Raw genomic sequence first — 19,510 nt, 5'->3', positions numbered from 1 at the left:
TTGCAGATTATTTATGAAGTAAAACAATCTAAAAGTCTAACAATAATCACTTAAATATATATCCATTATTATATTATATATGTATCTGTATATAATATATACAGATACATATACATGTAATATATACAGATACATATACCCACACATCTGCATCCTAGAATTAAATAATTCATCTTTCAAAGTCATGATTATATAGAGATTTTCACATGGGAGGTACTCTGTTTCTAATGTTAGGTATATGAAAGACTGAACTTTGTATGCCAAGAACAAAAAGAAAATATATGTACATGTCAGAAAACTCTGGACAAAATTTACCAGGTAAAATTATAAGTGAAATGATATCTATTTATGGTTTTCTCCTTTACAGTTCTCCTGTACTTTCCCATATCCTCCTTTGAACATATACAGTGTATCATTTTAAATGCGATCTCCCTGCTTGAATGTGGTATGTGGTGCTGTGTTCTAGTCCATGTGCACTCCCACCTTTTAAGCATTACTCCATCCTTGGGGAAATGGTGCCTCAAACCAGAGGCAGCAGATGATTTCTTCTCTTTGATGGACACAGCCATTTCTTGCACTGGCTCATATTTTTGTGTCATTCATTCCGGGAATACATACATTAACTACTCTGTCTACAGTTATAAAGTGTGATTTCTCTATGCACTTTAATAGCCAAAAGTTAATCTGTTTTAACAAGTGGAAGTAGTAAAGGCAAACATGAGTGTTTTTACGTTTTTATTCTCACCCTGGGCACATAGGCAAGATCCAGATTCAATATAAGAAGGAAGGACCAATAGTGTTAATACCATGTCAAATTAACATTTGTATAAAAATGTAATTATAACATCTGTTTAAAGGTGAATGTTTTATATTATGATTTCATTCTGTATAATTTCATTTTAAATAGTAGAATAAGAAACTTAAACAGATTAACTCATTAATGAAATTTAGATTCACTACCTAATTAGTAAAGTCTGTAGAGGAATAAAGGCAAGACAGTGTGGCAACATTGGAAGTGTGCAGAACCTGTTACCACTTAGTATGTGGTGGATGTGCCATTACAGAGACACAGTAGAACTTAATAGTTCTACATCCTTGTCCTGATCCTTTAATATCTGTTCCACACTTTCCTGCCTTAGAAACTGGGATATTAACAGCAGCAAACCTCCTAAAGCTATTTTGATTAGTTGTGTTGATGCAGCTAAGCATTTAACACAGTGCCTGGCATAGATCTGGTGGATATTATGTCCATTACTGTTTGAGACATTGGTGACAGTGGTCATAGATGGTGGTATTATTATCTGGGAGACCCGGCTTGGATTAAAAACAATTAGTTGTTCCAGAAAGTTGCTCTCATAACAATTTCACCTACTCTTTAGTGTCATGTCATCAGTCCAGTACCCAATAATTATAGCCAGCTTCTGGTTAAAATGTGGACTGAGCATTTATTACACAATTATGTTTTTTGAGGTTATAAAGTATTTTAGAAAATACATATATTTTCAGCCTTGTCAAAGGAAGTTTTCTTAGATTATTCTGAATATGGGATGGGAAACAAAGAATGAATCATTTTTAAACGCATCTGAAAATTGCTTTACAAGTGATAATGTATGTACAGACACACACACCAGCCCGCGGAATCGATTAGATTTGACTTAAGCTTTATTTCTAAATGCATCTTCAGTGCAAACCTGTACAATTTGGTGAAACAGTTTAGACAATTTCATGAAATATGGTAATTAAAATAATGAGGGACATACTTAATATGGTTTATTGGAACAAGGTGTCTGCTCAGTAAATAGCCAGAATTGGTGAGTTATTTAAAGATCTTCATCTCTTACTTTTCAGCCTGACCATCTCCGCAGAGTGCCCAATGCAACTTGAGGATTTCCCGATGGATGCACATGCTTGCCCTCTGAAATTTGGCAGCTGTAAGTTGTTTTCACAAGTAAGAACCATGGATATACTTTTGGGGTTATTTCCACATTCATTCAGAATTTAGGTTCCGTATGCGAATAAGCACAATATGTGGTAGTCTGCTTGAGAAGACTGGAATGTTGCGGATTACTCATACCTTCGTCCTTGTCTGCGGCCTCATCCTCACTTCTGAAATGTTGGAAGGCAGGGTTAGAACCAAACTGTTCCCTTCTTTCTTTATGCTATCCATTTGTGCTTAAGTTATGTGAAGTTTTCAGGTTTGAAATCAGAAGAATGTGCTCTTTGAGACTGAGCATCAGGTTTGTATTAATATACTACATTTTTATAACTGATGAACCAATATTGTTACATTATCATTAATTAAGGTCCATAATTTATGTTAGGGTTCACTCTTGTGTTGTATATTATATAGGTTTTGGTAAGTGTATAGTGACATGTATACACCATTATATTATCATACTAAGTGGTTTCACTGCCCTTAGAATCTTGTGCTCCACTGATTTACCCTCCCTTCCATCAGTCCCTAAAAACTGCTGATCTTTTGTATCCATAGATTTTCCTCTTCTAGAATGTCGTATAATTGGAATTGTATAGTATGCAACCTTGTCAAATTGCTGCTTTCACTTCGTAATATGTATTTGTGGTTTCTCCATGCCTTTCATGGTGGAAAAACTTATTTCCTTTTAGTGCTGATTACTAGTCCATTGTTTTAGTTATACCATAATTTATCCATTCACTTGCTGAAGGACATCTTGTCATATCCTTGTGACATATGATACTGAATAGCTTTTCTTTTTTTTAATTCAGTTCAATTAGCCAACATATAGTATATCATTAGTTTTTGATATAGCATTCAACAATTCATTAGTTGCACATAATACCCAGATCATGTGCGCTCCTTAGTACCCATCACGGGCTACCCAATCCCCCCACCCACCTCAACTTTTTTCCCAGAGTCCAGAGTCTCTCATGGTTTGTCTCCCTCTCTTGAGTTCTTCCCATTCAGATTTCCCTCCCTTATCCTGTGGTCCTCTGCACTATTCCTTATATTCCACATATGAAGGAAATGTATGATAATCGTCTTTCTCCAACTGACTTATTTCACTTAGCATAATCCCCTCCAGTCCCATCCATGTTGATGCAAATGGTAGGTACTCATCTCTTCTGAGGGCTGAGTACATACATACATTGTATGTATGAACCACATCTTCTTTATGCATTCATCCAGTTGAAGGACATCTTGGCTTCTTCCACAGTTAAACTACTGAAAGCTACTGAATAGCTTTTCATATGTTTTCATATGTTTATTTGCTCTCTGTTCATGGTATTTTGGTGAGGTGTTTGTTCAGGGCATTTGCCCATTTTTAATCTGCTTCTTCATGTTCTTATTGTTTAATTTCAAGAGTTCTTTGTATATTTTCTGTACCCGTTCTTTATAAGATATGTGTCTTGCAAATATTTTCTCCAAGTCTACAACTTATCTTCTCATTTTCTTGACAATGTCTTTCATATAGCAGGCATTTACAATTTTAATGAAGTCTAGCTTATGAATTACTTCTTTAATGGATCATGTCTCGAGGTATATAAAAATAAGTTTATCTATGTTTTCTTCTGTGTCATCATCTAGGAGTTTTATAGTTTTACATTTTACACATAGATCTGTGATCTATTTGAGTTAATTTTTTGTGAAGATACAAGGTCTCTTTCTAGATCCTCTTTTTTTCTTTTTTTTCAGTTTGCATGTGGGTGTGTAGTTGTTTCAGCACCATTTGTTGAAAAGACTGTCTTTAATCTATTGTATTGCCTTTGGTCCTTTGTCAAAGATCAGTTGACTTGGTTTGTGTGGGCCTATTTTTGACCTTTCTAATCTGTTCCATTGGTGTGTTTGCCTATTCTTTTGCCAGTACTACCCTGTCCTGAGTACTATAACTTTTTATTTTGAATACTATAACATTTTTTTAAGAATATTTTTATTTATTTATTTGAGATAGAGTGAGAGTGAAAGGGGGGGAGCACGACTGGGGGAAGGAGCAGAGGGAGAGAAAGAAGCAGGCTCTCCACTGGGCAGGGAGCCCAACTCAGGGCTTGATCCCAGGACCCCAGGATCATGACCTGAGCCAAAGGCAGACAATTAACTGACTGAGCCACCTAGATGCCCCAAGACATGAAGAAAACTTAAAGCTATATTGCTAAGGGAAAGAAACCTATCTGAAAAGGCTACATACTGTGTAATTCCAACTACATAACATTCTGGAAAAGGTAAAACTATGGGGACAGTAAAAAAGATCAGTGATTGCCAAGGGTTACGTAGGGAAAGAGGGGCCACAGAGGATTTTTTTAAGGCAGTAAAAATTATTCTGTGAATATTATTATTATAACATTTTATACTCAGTTGAAGTTGGGTAGTGTTGGTTCTCTGGCTTTGCTCTTCTCCAATATTATGCTGGCTATTCTTTTGCCCCTCCACATAAACTTTAGAGTCAGTTTGTTAATATCCACAAAATAACTTGCTGTGATTTTTATTGTTATTGCATTCAATCTATAGATCAAGTAGGGAAGAACTGACATCTTGACATAATTTAAGCCTCCTGTTTATGAACATGAAATAACTCCATTTGTTTAGTTTATTTCTTTCATTAAAGTTTTGTACTTTTCTTTATATAAACCACATTACCTTGGCCCAAAACCAAAGTTATTGCAAAAATGACAAAACTTTGCATCAGTATCCCTCATGTATAAGACCTAAAAAAAAAGTCTTTAACAAAGTACTAGTACATTGGATTCAATAAAATAAATAATACAAATAATACACTATGACCAAAACCAAGTGGTTTATTCTAGAGAAGCAAGACTGAGTTATAATCCACTATTTTTTTTCACTATTTTAACATTCTAAACAAGAAAACCAACATTAATAGGGGCGACTGGGTGGGTCAGTCGATTAAGTATCCGCCTTTTGGTTTCAGCTCACGTCATGCTGTCAGGATTGTGAGATCAAGCCTCATGTCAGGCTCTGCACTGGATATGGAGCCTGCTTGGGATTCTCTCTCTCCTCCTCCTCTACCCCTACCCTGCTCACACTCTCTCTCTGTAAAAAAAAATAAAATCTTTAAAAAAAAGGAAAAAAGAAAACTAACATAGTTATATCAATTGATGCAGGGAAAACATTCTCAGAAAACTAATAGTAGAAGAGACATTCCTGAATTTGATAAAGTACTTCTACAAACAACCACAATGAAAAACTATAATTATAATATTACACTTAATGTTAAAAAAAAAAAAAAGACTGAATAGTTTCCTAAGACTGAGAATAAGATATTGATGTCTGCTTTCACCACTTTTACTCAACATAAGGAAATTCTAGCCTTTGTAGTAAGACATGTAAGGGAAATAAAAGTGTACAGATTAGAAAAAGAAGAAAAACAATGTTTTTTCTTGTTAATCTTTGTATCTTTTATTTGCTTGTCTTGTCTTACTGCATTAGTTAGGACTTCCAAATTTTGCCTGGTTGTTTCACACCAGTTCTTGAGAAAGAGGTATTAAAATCTCCAAATATAATTGTGCATTTGTGTATTTCCACTTTCAGTTCAATCAGTTTTTGCTTTACATATTTTTCAGCAGATATTTGGTAAATATACTTTTGGGATTGCTAGGGCTTCTTGGTGGATTTGCATAATATTCTTCTCTGTCTCTGGTATTTTTCTTTATTTTGAAGTCAGCCTGATATCTATGTAGCCATTCTTGCTTTCTTTTTGAATAATGTTTGAATGATATTTATTTTTTTTATTTACTCTCAACACTTATATATCATTATGTGAAAATAAGTTTCTTATAGATGGCATATAGCTAGGTGAGATTTTTTAATTAACTTTGTCAATCTATGTCTTTTAATTGGAGTATTTTCATCATTTACATATAATGTATCCTTTGATATGTTAGTGCTTGGGTCTGCCATTTGTTTATTTTTTGTTTTGTTCTCTATTTTTTTTCATTTCTCTATAATCTTTTTTCTGCCTCCCTATTGCTTAACTAGATAATTATTATGATTAATTGTATTATTATTAAATTTTATTTACTTACAGTATTTTTCTATACAGTTTTTCCTCGGCTCATAAAGGGATTACATCTTGATAAACTCATTGTAAGTTGAAAATATTGTAGGTTGAAAATGCATTTATTATACCTAATCTATAGAACATTATACCTTAACCTAGCTTACCTTAAATGTGCTCAGAATACTTGTGTTAGCTGACAGTTGGACTATATCATCTAACATAAAGCCTCTTTTATTATAAAGTGTTGAATATCTCATGCAATTTATTGAATATTACACAAAAATGGAAAACAGAATGGTTGCATGGGCATAGTATGGTTGTAAAAGTTGTTTACCCTTGTGATCATGAGGTCGATTGGGAGCTGTGGCTCAGTGCCACAGCCCAGAACCATATATTGCTCTCCTGAGAAAAGATCACAATTCAAAATTTGAAGTGTGATTGATACAAAGGGTATATTGTTTTTGTAGCATCGTGATGAAAAGTCGTAAGTCAAACTATCTTAAGTTGGAAACTGTCTATGTGTATTTTTTGTATAGCTTTTTAGTTGTTGCTATAGTTGTTTACATACAGTTGACTCTTGGACAATATGACAGAGGCACCAACTTCCTACACAGTTGAAAATTCATGTATAACTTTTGACTCCCCAAAACTTAATTACTAATAGTCTACTGTTGACTGGAAGCTTTACCAATAACCTAGTCAGTTTACACATATTTTGTATGCTATAGGTATTACATACTATATTCTTATAATAAAGTAAGCCAGGGGAAAGAAAATGTTATTAAGAAAATCATAAAGAAGAGAAAATATATTACAGTATTGTACTATACTTATAAAAAAAAACCCATGTCTTAGTAGACCTACATGTTCATACCCATGTTGTTTAAGGGTCAATTGTATACATAGCTTATCATTTAACTAGATCAAATGAAAAATAAAAACCTTACCTCCCTTTTATGTGCTTATCTTCCCAGAATTATAATACAGTTGCCTAAAGTTGTTTTTTTTGTACATCTAGAACCATATCAGAGAGTGCTGTAGTTTTTATTTGAACTGTCAAACTTAGTTTTACAAACTCAAGACAAGAAGGAAAATTCTATTATATTTACTCATATTTTTACTTACTGTGTTCTTTTTTTAAGTGTTCCAAAATTTCTTCTTTAAAACTAAGTTATTTTATAATAAAATACTAATAAAAATTTAATGATAAATAAAATAAAAAATAATAACATGATAAAATATTTTAAAATAAAACTTATTTTATAACTCCTTAGCAAACTTCTGTTAGCCATTTTTTTAGGATAGACTAGATTGGCTTTGCTCCATTGATTGTCAAATATCAGTTGACTTGGTTTGTGTGGTTCTATTTTTGAGCTTTCTAATCTGCTCCATTGGTGTTTTTGCCTGTTTTGCCAATACTACTCTGTCCTGAGTACTATAACTCAAGCAATAAATTCTCTTTGTTTTCCTTCATCTGAAAATTTTTGATTTTTCCCTTCATACCTGATGGATATTTTCATCAGATATATTGTGTTCTGATAGTTCTTTGATACTTGAAAAATGTGTTGCTTTATTCTTGCTTTCTTGCTTACTGATACCATTCAAATCATTTTTCCCTTATAGGTAAGATATCGTTTTTCTTTGGTTGCTTTCAAGATTTTTTTCTTTGCCTTTAGTTTTCAGAGGTTCAACTATGACGTGTATTGGTGTAGATTTCTTTGAGTTTATCCTGCTTGGGCCTTCCTAAGCATCTTGAATCTAGATTTTTGCCAAATTTAAAAGTTTGAGCAATTATTTTTGAATACTTTTTCTGCCCCAGCCTCTTTCTCTTCTCTTTTCCTAAATCCAATGTCATGAATATTAGATCTTTTGTTGTTGTTGTTGTTATAGTTATACCCCCATAAGTTTTGAAGCTCTTTTCATTTTCTTGGGTTCTCTCCATTTTTCATATTTCTGTTCTTTAATTTCTGTTATTTTATCTTTGAGTTTACTAATTCTTTCCCTTTTCCCCTCCATCCTGCTTATGAATTCATGTATTGAGCTTTGTCTTATGTTTTTCTGTATTTTTCAGTTCTGTCAAATTTAATTTGTCTGTTAACTTGACTGGGTCATGACATGCCCAGGAATTTGGTTGAGCATTATTCTGGGTGAGGTCTGTTAGGATGATTCTGGATAAATTAATAGATTGAGTGAAGCAGATTGCCTTTCCCAGTGTGGGTGGGACTCATTTAATTAGTTGAAGTCCTGAACAGAACAAAAAGGTTGACCTTCCTATTACAAAGGGAAACTTCTCTTACCTGACCACCTTGATCAGGACCATTGGTCTTTTCCTGTCTTTGGATTCAAAGTGAAACATCAGCCCTTGCGTCTCTGGCCAGCCAGTTCTGAGACTGGTACTACACCATCAGCTTTCCTGGGTCTTCAGCTTGCTGACTACAGGACTTCTCAGCATCCATTTTCACATGAACCAATTCCTCATAATAAGCTTTTTTTTAAAAAAAAAAAGAATATCTACCTATGTTCTATTGGTTCTATTTCTCTGGAGACTAATACATATATTGGTTCTGAGAAGTGGGTGCTGCTGTAGCAAATACTTAAATGTGGATGTTTCCTAAAAAAAGTAAAATAAAATGTGTGTCATTAGAACTGGATAATGGGTAGAGAGGCTGGAGAGTATTGTGATGCCAACATTGCTTAAAGGGACTTGGTGATTCTGGTGATAGAAAAAGCCAACATTGCTTAAAGGGACTCGGTGATTCTGGTGAAAGATGAGAAGGGAAAAGGAGAGCTGGAGAGAAAGACTTCATCTTCCTAGAGAATCCGTAAATAATCGTGAACAGAATGCTGGTAGACATGGCTCTTCTGGTGAAGTCTCAGTAAAAATGAGCGACAAGTTACAGGAAACTGGAGGAAAGGCAATCCTTGTTATAAATTGACTAAGTTGTGTCCAGAGCAGTTGGCTGAATTTTCTAGTGTTTCATGGAAGGTAGAACTTGTGAGCAATAAAATTGGATATTTAGTCAAGATTTCTAAGCAAAGTGTTGAGTTCCTCATCATTGCTCATAGTAAAATATGAAAAGCAAGGGATGGATTTGAGAACGAATTATTAAGCCAAAAAGAATTAGAATTTAAAGATTTAGAAAATCTTTAGCCTGCCCTATTCTGAAAAACAAGGAAGCTTGTTATGGAAAAAACACCAAAGGCGTGAGTAGACAATTGCTTCATAAAATTGACGTCCATGATGTTGATTGGCTGCCTCAGCAGAAACCAGAAAGAGTGACTCCAAAGGCAATTTAGAAATGATAAGGGCTGCTGGTACCATCACAGGCCTCAGTTTCAAAGGGCAGAACTGCCAACCAGCAGAACTGTGTGGACAGAGTCCTTGCAAAGAACCTTGACAGCAGCACCTCGAGAGCAGTGGGGTAAAGCTGCCACCCCACTGGGCCTGGATGGCAGACCATTGAACCAAAGAGGAAGATTCTCAGGCCTTAGGAGTGTTCCTTGCTAGGTTTTGGATTTGCATGGGACTCATCACCCTTTTCCTTCTGATTTCATTTTTGGAATGGGAATATCTATCCTCTGCCTGCCCCGCCATTGTGTTTTAGAAGCACATAATTTGTTTGGTTTCACAAGTTTACAGCTGAAGAATTTTGCCTCAGGATGAATTGAATCTCACTCATATCTGATTTAGGTGATATTTAGATGAGACGTTGGGCTTTAGATATTGGAGCTGATGCTGTTATTAGTTAAGATTTTGATGCTATTGAGGTGGAATGGAAATATTCTGCATGCAAGAAAGACATGAATTTGAGGGGGGCAGTGTCAAAGTGCTATGTTCTGAATTGTGTCTCCCCCACACATTACTATGTTGAAACCCTAATCCACAATGTTACTGTGTTTGGAGACAGAGCACAATTAAATGACAAACACATAACACAGACAGAGATTAAGATTAAGTGAAGTCATAAGGGTGGAACCCTAATCCAATAGGATCGGTGCCCTTAGAAGAAGAGGAAGAGAGAGAAATCTCTCTTTTTCTGCAAATACATGCAATGAGGGAAAGCCACGTCAACACATGGCAGAAAGGCAGCCATTTGCAAGCCAGGAAGAGAATTCTCACCAGAAACAAATTTGCTGGCACCTTGGTCTTGGACATCCCAATCTCCAGATCTGTGAGAAAATAAATCTTGCTAATTTAACCACCCAGACTATGCTGTTTTGTCATGGTAGCCCAAGCAGACCAACATAACTTATAAAACTTCTGTTTGGTCTTTCCTTATCTCTTCTATTTCTTTACAGAGACCTTATAGTTTCTCATTTGTTTCAAGCATATTTGTAATTGGTCATTGCAGCATTTTATTATGGCTGCTTCAAAAATTCTTTGTCAGGTAATCCTAGTATCTCTCATATTTGTTTTGGTATGTATTGATACATACCAAGATCAGATTGATCTTCCTAGTTGTTGGTATGATAAATAATTTTCTGTTGGAACCTGGACATTTTGTGTATTGTGTTATGAGACTCATGTAAGTCTCCTGTTTTAGTTGGCTTTTTTTTTTTTTTTAAACCCTGCTCTAGCAGGGAAGGTTGCAGCATAGCCTCATTACTGCCAGGAGTGGGTAGAAGTCCAGATTCTCCACTCAACACCCATGACACCGGGTATATGGGGCTCTTTATTCCTGCTGGGCAGGTGCAGGATTTCCAGCTGCATACCAGACCTCCGCAGATACCAAATGAGGTAGGGTGCTTCACTAGCATTGTGCAGTAGCAGAATTCTCAATTTTTACTAATTCTCTGCTGAAACAGCTCCAGCAAGGAGCAGGAGGGACCTGCTACTGCTGGATTAATGTGGACCTCCGGGCTCCCCACATGGTTGCCAGCACACTATAAGGAATGGGTGTCATTACTGCCTCATCGGAGTGATGGTGCTAGTTCCCTTTTCTCTGATGCCACTACGTTGGTGGGTTGGGAATCTGGTGAGACTGGAAGTCTGGGACCTCCACTTTCTTCTTGGTCAGGCAGAACTGCAATTTTTCTGTGGTGTTTGACTAGACTTCTCTAGTTACTGTCTAAAAGTTTTCTGTCTTGATATGCTGACCATTTCCTGGTCTTTGGGCTAGAGAGAGTACAGGCTTATGGTGGTGGTGTTACTGTACTTTGTCTATGCCTTATGTGTTTCTGGGTTGCTAAGCTTCTTGGGCTCCCGTCTGAGATGTACGAGGTAAGAATAAAACCATAGAACCCACTATTGAGTCATCTCTTGGGTCCCAAGACCCCAAGACTTGTCTGCTTATCTCTTTCTACCTTTCAGATTCTTCCTATATTTTATGTCATGTCCAGGTTTTCTAACTGTATTTAATGGGGGGGAATAGGGAAAAATACATCTCCATTTTCCTGGAAGCAGAAGTCCCCTTACATGTGTTTTTATTTTTATTGATAATTCCTAGAGTTTGCTAAACCTTGAGTATATAAATTGGTCTTTCATCAAATTTGAGGAATTTGATGGACAGAGACCACTCTTTCTTCTAATATTTTTCTGTTTCATCCTCCTTTTTTCAATCTGGAGTTTTAACTATATTCGTTTTTTAAAGAATTGTTTTCTTTCTGTATTCTTTATATTGAATAATTTACATCAGACTGTCTTCAAGTTCACTGACTTTTTAAAGAAAGATTTTTATTTATTTATTTATTTTTTATGAGACAGAGAGCACAAGAGAGAGAGTACGAGGGGGAAGATGCAGAGGGAGAAGCAGACTCCCCGCTGAGCAGGGAGCCTGATGCAGGTCTCAATCCCAGGACCCTGGGATCAGATCACGACCTGAGCTGAAAGCAGATGTGTAACCAACTGAGCAATCCAGGCTCCCCCAAGTTCACTGACTTTTATGTCATCTTCAATATGCTGCTTAATTCATACAGTAAATTTTTTATTTAATATCTTTGTCAGTTTTAGAATTTGTATATGGTTCTTTTAAATGGTTTCAATGTCTCTGCTCAACTAACTCTTGGTTTTTCATTACAGAACATTACATTTTTTCCCTTTACACTCTTAAGCATAACCATTTAAGCTGCTTTAAAATCCTTGTGTGCTAAATCCAGGATTTAAATCCTCTTGGGGTCATTCTACATTGATTATTTTTTCTCTTAAGTGTGGGTCTGTTTTTTTCCTGTTTCTTTTACATTTAATATTTTGAATTCATTCCTGGATATTTCAGTGTTATATTGAAGAGACTGGATTCTATTAAACTTAGAGTATCACTTTCTTTTTAGCTAATTATCTTGCCCAAAGGAAAACTCCAAACTCTGTCTTTGGTGCAGTAGGCAACAGCTGACATAGTCAGGTGGTTCCTCTACCTTAGTTGGGCTGACAGGATTATGCTCTAGGAATGCATAATTAAGGGGTAAGTGTTGATAGTGTAAAGTTCACATACATCCATTACATCAAGTTTGGGGCTCCTCTGGAGCTCTTTTTCTTTCTAGGATTTTACACCGCATTTTTCAGATGCACTATTTTGATAGCTCTAGACTCTTTCTTTAGGTTCTTTAAACCTGTAAGACCAAGGGATGTATGTAAGCTTTAGTCACCTCACAGCTCTGACTCAAAGCTTTTTAACTAAAAAGGCATTCCCTTCTTCCAAGTGGCAACTCCCTCCAGTTTCTTCCTGTTTGTTCACTCTCCAGGGCCTTCAGGGAGTTAGTTCTCTTTTACATGGTGTCCAGAGCTAATAGCTATTACCTGATTAACAAACACTGGCAGGAGAATTTCGTTTGATTCCAGGGGTTTCCTTTTGTATTGCTTCTATCATTTCAAAGAGATGTTTGGAATTAGGAGAGGTGACTGTGTGTGATGAGCCAAAAGTTTAGGTTGGATGGAAATAATATATATATATTTTTTCAAACTATGAACCTTCAATGCCATGGAAGAATTAAACATATATTTATTGAGGGGAAGCTGTATAAGGGAAGGAAGCTTTCAGGAGGATTTATTTAAGTCATTTGTTGTCATGGGGTAGCTGTGCACACCAGCGCTTGACAAGACTTCAAAAGATCCCTACGGCATCTTATTTGGGAATCCCTGATTCATGTCCCTGAAGGGAAATGAATTGTGCATGTCCCCAAAAGGAAAATGAGTTGTATGACTTAAAATTATACCCTCTTTGCATATGAAAATTATGCTCTTGATTTGTTCAAAGGCAAAACATTGAAAGTGAAATTGTCATTTTTTTTCATCATTAATCAAATAAATTCAAGTTAATATGATGTTTAAATATAATGACATTGATATGCAGGACAGGCAGCACAAAAGTAATTTTTTGGTGAAAGAAAATATATGACCCTCTAAATCCTTCTTCACTAAATTTTCTCATATTCAACAGCCAACCAGCTGCAGTTAAGTCATTTATTACATTCAAAGATAAAATACACATCTGATAGAATCTCATCACTTCTACAGTCAGTCGCACCAAATGAGATCAATTAGTGTATGTATATGTGTATGTGTGTGTGTGTGTGTATACACATATAATTTGAACTCAGTAGAAAGCCTAAAATCAATATAAACACTTTTTGAATTCAGTAGAGATTTTGAACTCTCATGCTAAATTCCTTTTTTATCTGCCTGATATTTTGAAGATTGGTTTTAGATGCTGGTTGTATCTTTATATCTGCTGTTAATATCATTACTATAATATACAAAGCAATTGGAAGGATTTTTTTAAGATTTTATTTATCTGAGAGAGAGATAGCAAGAGAGAGCATGAGGTGGTGGCAGGGAGAAGGAGAAGAAACCTCCTCACCCACCAGAGAACATGACGTGGGGCTTGATCCCAGGACCCCAGGACCATGACCTGAGCCAAAGGCAGATGCTTAACCAACTGAGCCACCCAGTTACCCCAGAAGGATTTTGATTTTCTTAATACATCATGTTTATATACAGTTGTCCAAGGGCTAGAAAACTGCAGAAATTTCACCTTTCTTCAGCTTATATGGTTTCAGCACAGGGCAAAATAATTTTAAGAGAAGAAATGTTATATAAGTTTTTTTCCTTACTTATCTTTCATCTTTTTTGATTTACTAAAAATAACTGCTTGGCCAAGTAGTTCACTTATACCATGGGCATCTAAGCATGATGCAGAGGCTAAATGTGATAGTATAATGAGTTTCAAATTACCCAATCTAACAGATCTCTGCTATTAGGAGACAAAGGAATGCAAATAGGTGTCATTATTCTAATGAGCCACATGCTCTGGCTTCTCTAATGCAGAACTGAATTAACAGACATTTCTGTTATTGCTATCTCTACTCTCAAGAATTGAAACAAATGTTGAAATTAGCCCTACTTTACAGAGGGATGTTTTCTAGTCCATAAGGAAATTCCGAGAAGATAATGGCATGGCTTATATTTGGAAGCAAATGCTTAAATCAAGACTTTTATAAAAGAAAAAAAAAAAAACTTAATTTTTTTTGTTCATTTTATTTGTGGAATGATGCATTAAATAGTAAATTAATTCATGAGACAACATCTGGATTCATGAAAATATATGCTAAATTGGATACAGATGCCTCTTTGGTAAACATCCAGTGGAGAGAATTTCATAAAATCAGGGTAAATCTCACTGTAGTGAGCTATTAGTTCATTCAAACATGTGGAATTATGACACTATTAACTACATTCATCATTCCCAGCATGTAGCGACTCAGCATGAGTGTGGGTGATGTAGAACACAGATTTCAGAGCATCTAATGAGGGTACAATAGTCTGTGAGGTCTTAGAAACACATTGAAGTTCTGTCTGTGTTGTGTCTGAGTTTAGATGCACTAGTAAGCCTTGGTTACTGTTTAACAGATACACTGGCTGTGTTCTTCTTTCTGCTGGGTGCAGTTAAGAATTACAGAAGCATGAGTGGTGCTCTGCTCCCAGTGAACTGAAGGACACATTGCATAATAAGATTAAATACCATTGTACAGCTGAAAGCCAGTTGGAATTCAGACAGGGAAACTCATCCTGGGAATGACACTTTAACCTGGAAGGATTTGAGTAGAAGGCATAACCAAGATAAGGGCAAAGCGCAAAGGACTAGGGGTCGATTAGTGGAGGGGATGAACACCTCCTCCGGGGAAATGATGGGATGGCCTTAATGACTCAAATGTGAAAGTATGAAAATAGTAGGCAGACTGGGAGATGTTTGTGGAGCAAGGGGAGAATGTGCCGGACTCACTACTAGGGAGGTGACACCCAGAGCTAGGAATTAGCCTGAAGCAATAGAAATGTGGAGAGTTGAGAGCAGGGTGGTGGCCAGATGTGACAAGTGGATATGAAGGCTTGAAGGATCAAGGATGAAATTACGATTTTAGGACGACGTAACACAGGAAATCTATTTTCTGTGAGGAAATTGAAAGTAATTAGAAGGGACTACCAGTTTCAAGATTTAGAAAAGCTGGTTGGTTTATGAGATAGTGGGAAACTACATGAAGGGATTTTTTCCTGTTACCTCTAGCCTTCTGCTCTGCTTCTCACTCCTTTCCAAAAGGGGAGGGTCTTTTCTGCTGGGTGGCTGATAGTCCTTAGTCCCTCTTTCCTGATTTGTTCCCATTTAAATCCAAGAACATGGAGAGTGCAGTTTTTTGACTCTCTTTCTGTCAAACCAGTCAAGCCATTGACTCTGTAATTTTATGGACTGGACTGTGGAGTGGTTATGGGCCATTTGACTGGCAAATCTCAACCTTCCTCTGGAATTCCTTTGGTAACAGGGCAGAAGTATTATCTGTCCATCTCCACCTGTAGATAGCTGTCCTTATGTCTTAGTTGATTCTAGGCAAGGAAAAAAGCATGGCAAAGCCCCTCTTATAACTTTTACCTGGTGACTCGAAAGCAGGGATACTGGGTATCTAGTAGGTTGTTAGAGATAATGTATGTGCATACATTCATATCTTACAAAGTTTGTAATCTAGATTGCAATCGATAGGTCAGGAGTTGACTTGGATCTCAGCTCAGAATACTGAGGTTTAGGGAGGTTGAGGATCCTGCAGAAGGTCCTGCAGGTGATGGGTAGTGAGATTTTCTGAGGCAGTTATTCTGTTCATTCCCATCTTCCATTTCAGAGAAGAGAGGAAGGCTGAGGACATGGCTGTCGGAAGTTAAATTCTGTATGTCTAGATTGCCAAATTCTGCTTTTTGGGTACAGCCTAATCAACATTTCTTCTATCATCATAGGCAATGAATGCACAGAGTAAAACAGATTTCCTACCTGGTTATTGGCAGTTCCTGGGTTCCCAGGTGCCCATGTAGCCTGGCAGATAAGGCTAAACAGTGGTCTTCACCCATTGGGTTTGTTTTTGATTGACAGAAAGTGAATTCAGGTAGAAAGATCTTTTCATAGAGCTAAATCTGACACACACCAAGAATCCTTCCCACTGTATGGGTACATTCCTAATATTTATTAAGCACCTACTTTGTCAGGCATATGCTAAATAGTTGACATTGATGAATATACTTTGTCCTCACAGTACCCCTAGGAGATAGGAGTTATTTCCCCCAATCTACAAATGGGGAAATAGAGGCTTAAAGTTCATGCTGGTTGTTGAAGTTCAGAGTTGTGTCACCAGATTTCTCTCATAGTTTGGCGAGCACTCATTGCTTTTGAAAGACCTTGTAAATAAGGATTAATCATGACATCACTACCTCCTCCTCAGTATTTGTAAAGCTAGACCTTAGGAAAACAGAAAGTGTCAACCCAGGAGAAGGAGCCACTCAGGAAACTGTGATGAATTCCCCAGTCAGTTAAGAGTGAAAATATTTCAGACCTTCCTGCCTTGCTCTGCTGATATATGGTCAACAGGAGGTGAGCACTGTTTCTCGAGCTCTAAATCTTGACAGATGATAACAGAACAAACCTGATTGCCTCATTTACTGTTGTGTCTGGCTAAGAGATTGAATGCCACACAGCTGACACAAAGAGGAGAATTGAGTGCTACTAAATACCCAAGATGAAATGCACAGGACTGATCATTTATTCCACCCTTAGTTTGAGGAAGAGAGCAGAACTCATCAGTGCTGCACTGTCATGCCAGAGGTCATACTGCCTCTTGTTGTTGTTACTGTTAATGCAATTAACATTATCAATACCACATTTGATACTTACTAACAGTTTGAAAAGTAAGATGATGTGAATTATTAGTATGTATCGTGACACTCATGTATCACTTTGTGATTTTAAGTAACTTTTAAATTTTAAGTAAATTTTAAGTAAATTTTAATTTTAAATAATTTTTATTTTTATTTTAAGTAAATTTTAAATTTTAAATATTTTTTTTAAATTTTAAGTAACTTTTATCTGGTTACAATTATTATTGTGACCTTATTATAACTATTATAGACCCCCCCACCCTCCCCACATACACACCAACAGTGGAGAAAGAGGCTTGTGTGTCCAGCAAGTCTGCAGGTATCAAAACCAGCCTTGTCCCCAGCCAGCGATCCCTGCAGCACAGACTTCCCTGGTTAACATGCTACTTAGCCTGAGGGCCCAAGGAGAGCCATCTGTAACTGTGTGCCATCTCCAATCTCCCCACAGAAAGTAATGTCCAGCACTGCAGTCAGGAGAGCAGATGGGGTGGGGTCTGTGCCTTCCATAGGCCTGCTCCAGTCTCCACACCTACCTCCATGGCTCCACCACCCCAGGACTCACATCTGCATCCTCACTTCCTCACTCAGCCTCCCTCGAGGCCACCAGAGGGGACTTGTGCCCCCTAGACCTCTGTCACTTTCCAGAATGCTCCATGTGTCCTGATGTCCTTTCTCTCCTGACTCTCATATGTTCTTTGCTTCCTTTCCCTTCTCTCTTGAGCAGATCAGGCACCAAGTAGACAACTCCATGAGGGAAACATTGTTTCCTGTTTCTGCACTCTTTGTAGATACCATCTGTGTTCCTAGATGTTCTTAACTCTCAGAACTGACCCTGATGACTCTGACCTGTTACCTTGGGATTTGAGCTTGCTTATGAGCTTCCAGATTCACAATTTCCAACCTACTCATATTTCCCAAGGGTTGGGGGTGGGGGTGGGGAGACCCTTCTCTTGACCAGAATTAAGACTCACAACTCCCTTGTGGATTGGGAAATGGAATGAGGAGGTATTAATGGGACACCTGCAGCCCTCCTCACTGGAAATAGAGCCATGGGGAGGGTGCAGGGAGACAGCTTCCCAGTATGAGACAGATGAGCTGGGGATAAGATACAGGGCAGGTGTAAGGACAATAGAAATGGAAGCTGCGTGAGTCATTCTGGGGACAGTAAGAAGCCAAGGGATCCTATCTCATCAACATCTACTGTCTGCTCCACACTCACTTGGCAAGAATCCACAGGGTGCTCTGTTCAAGTCTGTGTCTGAGTGCCACAGCTCTTTAATATTCAGGGTCCTATAGCATTTACATAGTAGGAAGGAGATAAAATCTCACTGTTATTTATATGGAACTCAGGGCATCTTCACAGTCTTGGCATATGCCCAGTGGTGCCTATGACTAGACATTTGGAAACCAGCTTGCTAAGGGACAGGGCATCATCAGCCCCTATATACATTCTCAGTGCCCAGAGCCACCCATCTCCTCAGCAGAGAAGGGAAATTACAGCAGAAAACACTTGTGTCGGGGGAACTCCAAAGCTGCCCATGTGAAAAATACACTTCTATATTACTTAAAACTTAAAAATAGAAGGTCATGTTAAAAACAAAACAAAACAAAAGAATACCACTCAACATTTACCTGCAACGTGAGTTAAGTCTAGCATCCATTTTTCATCAGTTGCTATAACAAGTCTATTTACTTCCATTTCATATCATTTATATGCAAATAAATCTCAGAATTATATCAGTAATTCTCATGGTTCTGCTCCAACCTTGCTTAGCAACTTTCTGACAAGTTGGCCTATCATTAGACCTTTGCTCAGGGATAGGGAGCACTGGTAATTGGAAAAGACTAAGTATCACATATCTACGGGGAGAAAATCTAGCAAAAGATAGAGAATGGCATAACCTTATTGAAAAATATTTCCTTACAGAAGACTCTTTTAGGTACTTCCCAGCTTATCAATAGTGATGCTGTCAGCTAGGAATGTTGGGCACTTGCCTGGCCATATTATTCGTAGTTATGTTTCTCTGAGTGGAGCCAGTGCCCTGGTGGGACCAGCCCTGTGTTTCTCATGATGATTGCAAGATGCACCTCAGAAACAACCATTAGGGAACTTTGAAAAAAAAACATGTATTATTCACCTGCATGCCCGGGACCACAGGTAGAGAGAGGGAAAGAGAGAGCACAGACCTAGGGTCTTTTTATTGGGGACTAGGTTGGGGTGATGAGGGTTTGGCAGAGTTTCACTCTTTATTACTGTCAAATTTAAAACATAAGAGCAAGAATTAGGGCACAGGAAAGGAAAAGTGGGTGACTCCAGTGGCCAGCTATCTAGGTCACCCCAGGCTTTCTAAAAGGGGAACCTCATGGGTGGGGCGGCCTTGCTCTTTATTTAGTT

At 37.3% G+C, this 19,510-nt stretch overlaps 1 protein-coding gene across 1 annotated transcript in view; it reads left to right on the top strand.

Moving 5' to 3' along the window:
- The window catches only part of LOC111161924 (gamma-aminobutyric acid type A receptor alpha5 subunit), an 88,523-nt gene that overhangs the window by 50,697 nt on the left and 18,316 nt on the right, over positions 1 to 19,510 (top strand). The window contains exon 5 of the mRNA XM_022525997.1: positions 1,849 to 1,931. Within this exon, the coding sequence (XP_022381705.1) occupies positions 1,849 to 1,931 (83 nt within the window). The remainder of the gene's footprint in view (positions 1 to 1,848; positions 1,932 to 19,510) is intronic.

This window comes from Enhydra lutris, unplaced genomic scaffold (genome assembly GCF_002288905.1).
Source record: "Enhydra lutris kenyoni isolate GAN:26980312 unplaced genomic scaffold, ASM228890v2 scaffoldscaffold87, whole genome shotgun sequence".
Lineage (NCBI taxonomy): Eukaryota > Metazoa > Chordata > Mammalia > Carnivora > Mustelidae > Enhydra > Enhydra lutris.
This window is presented reverse-complemented; position numbering and strand designations above follow the sequence as displayed.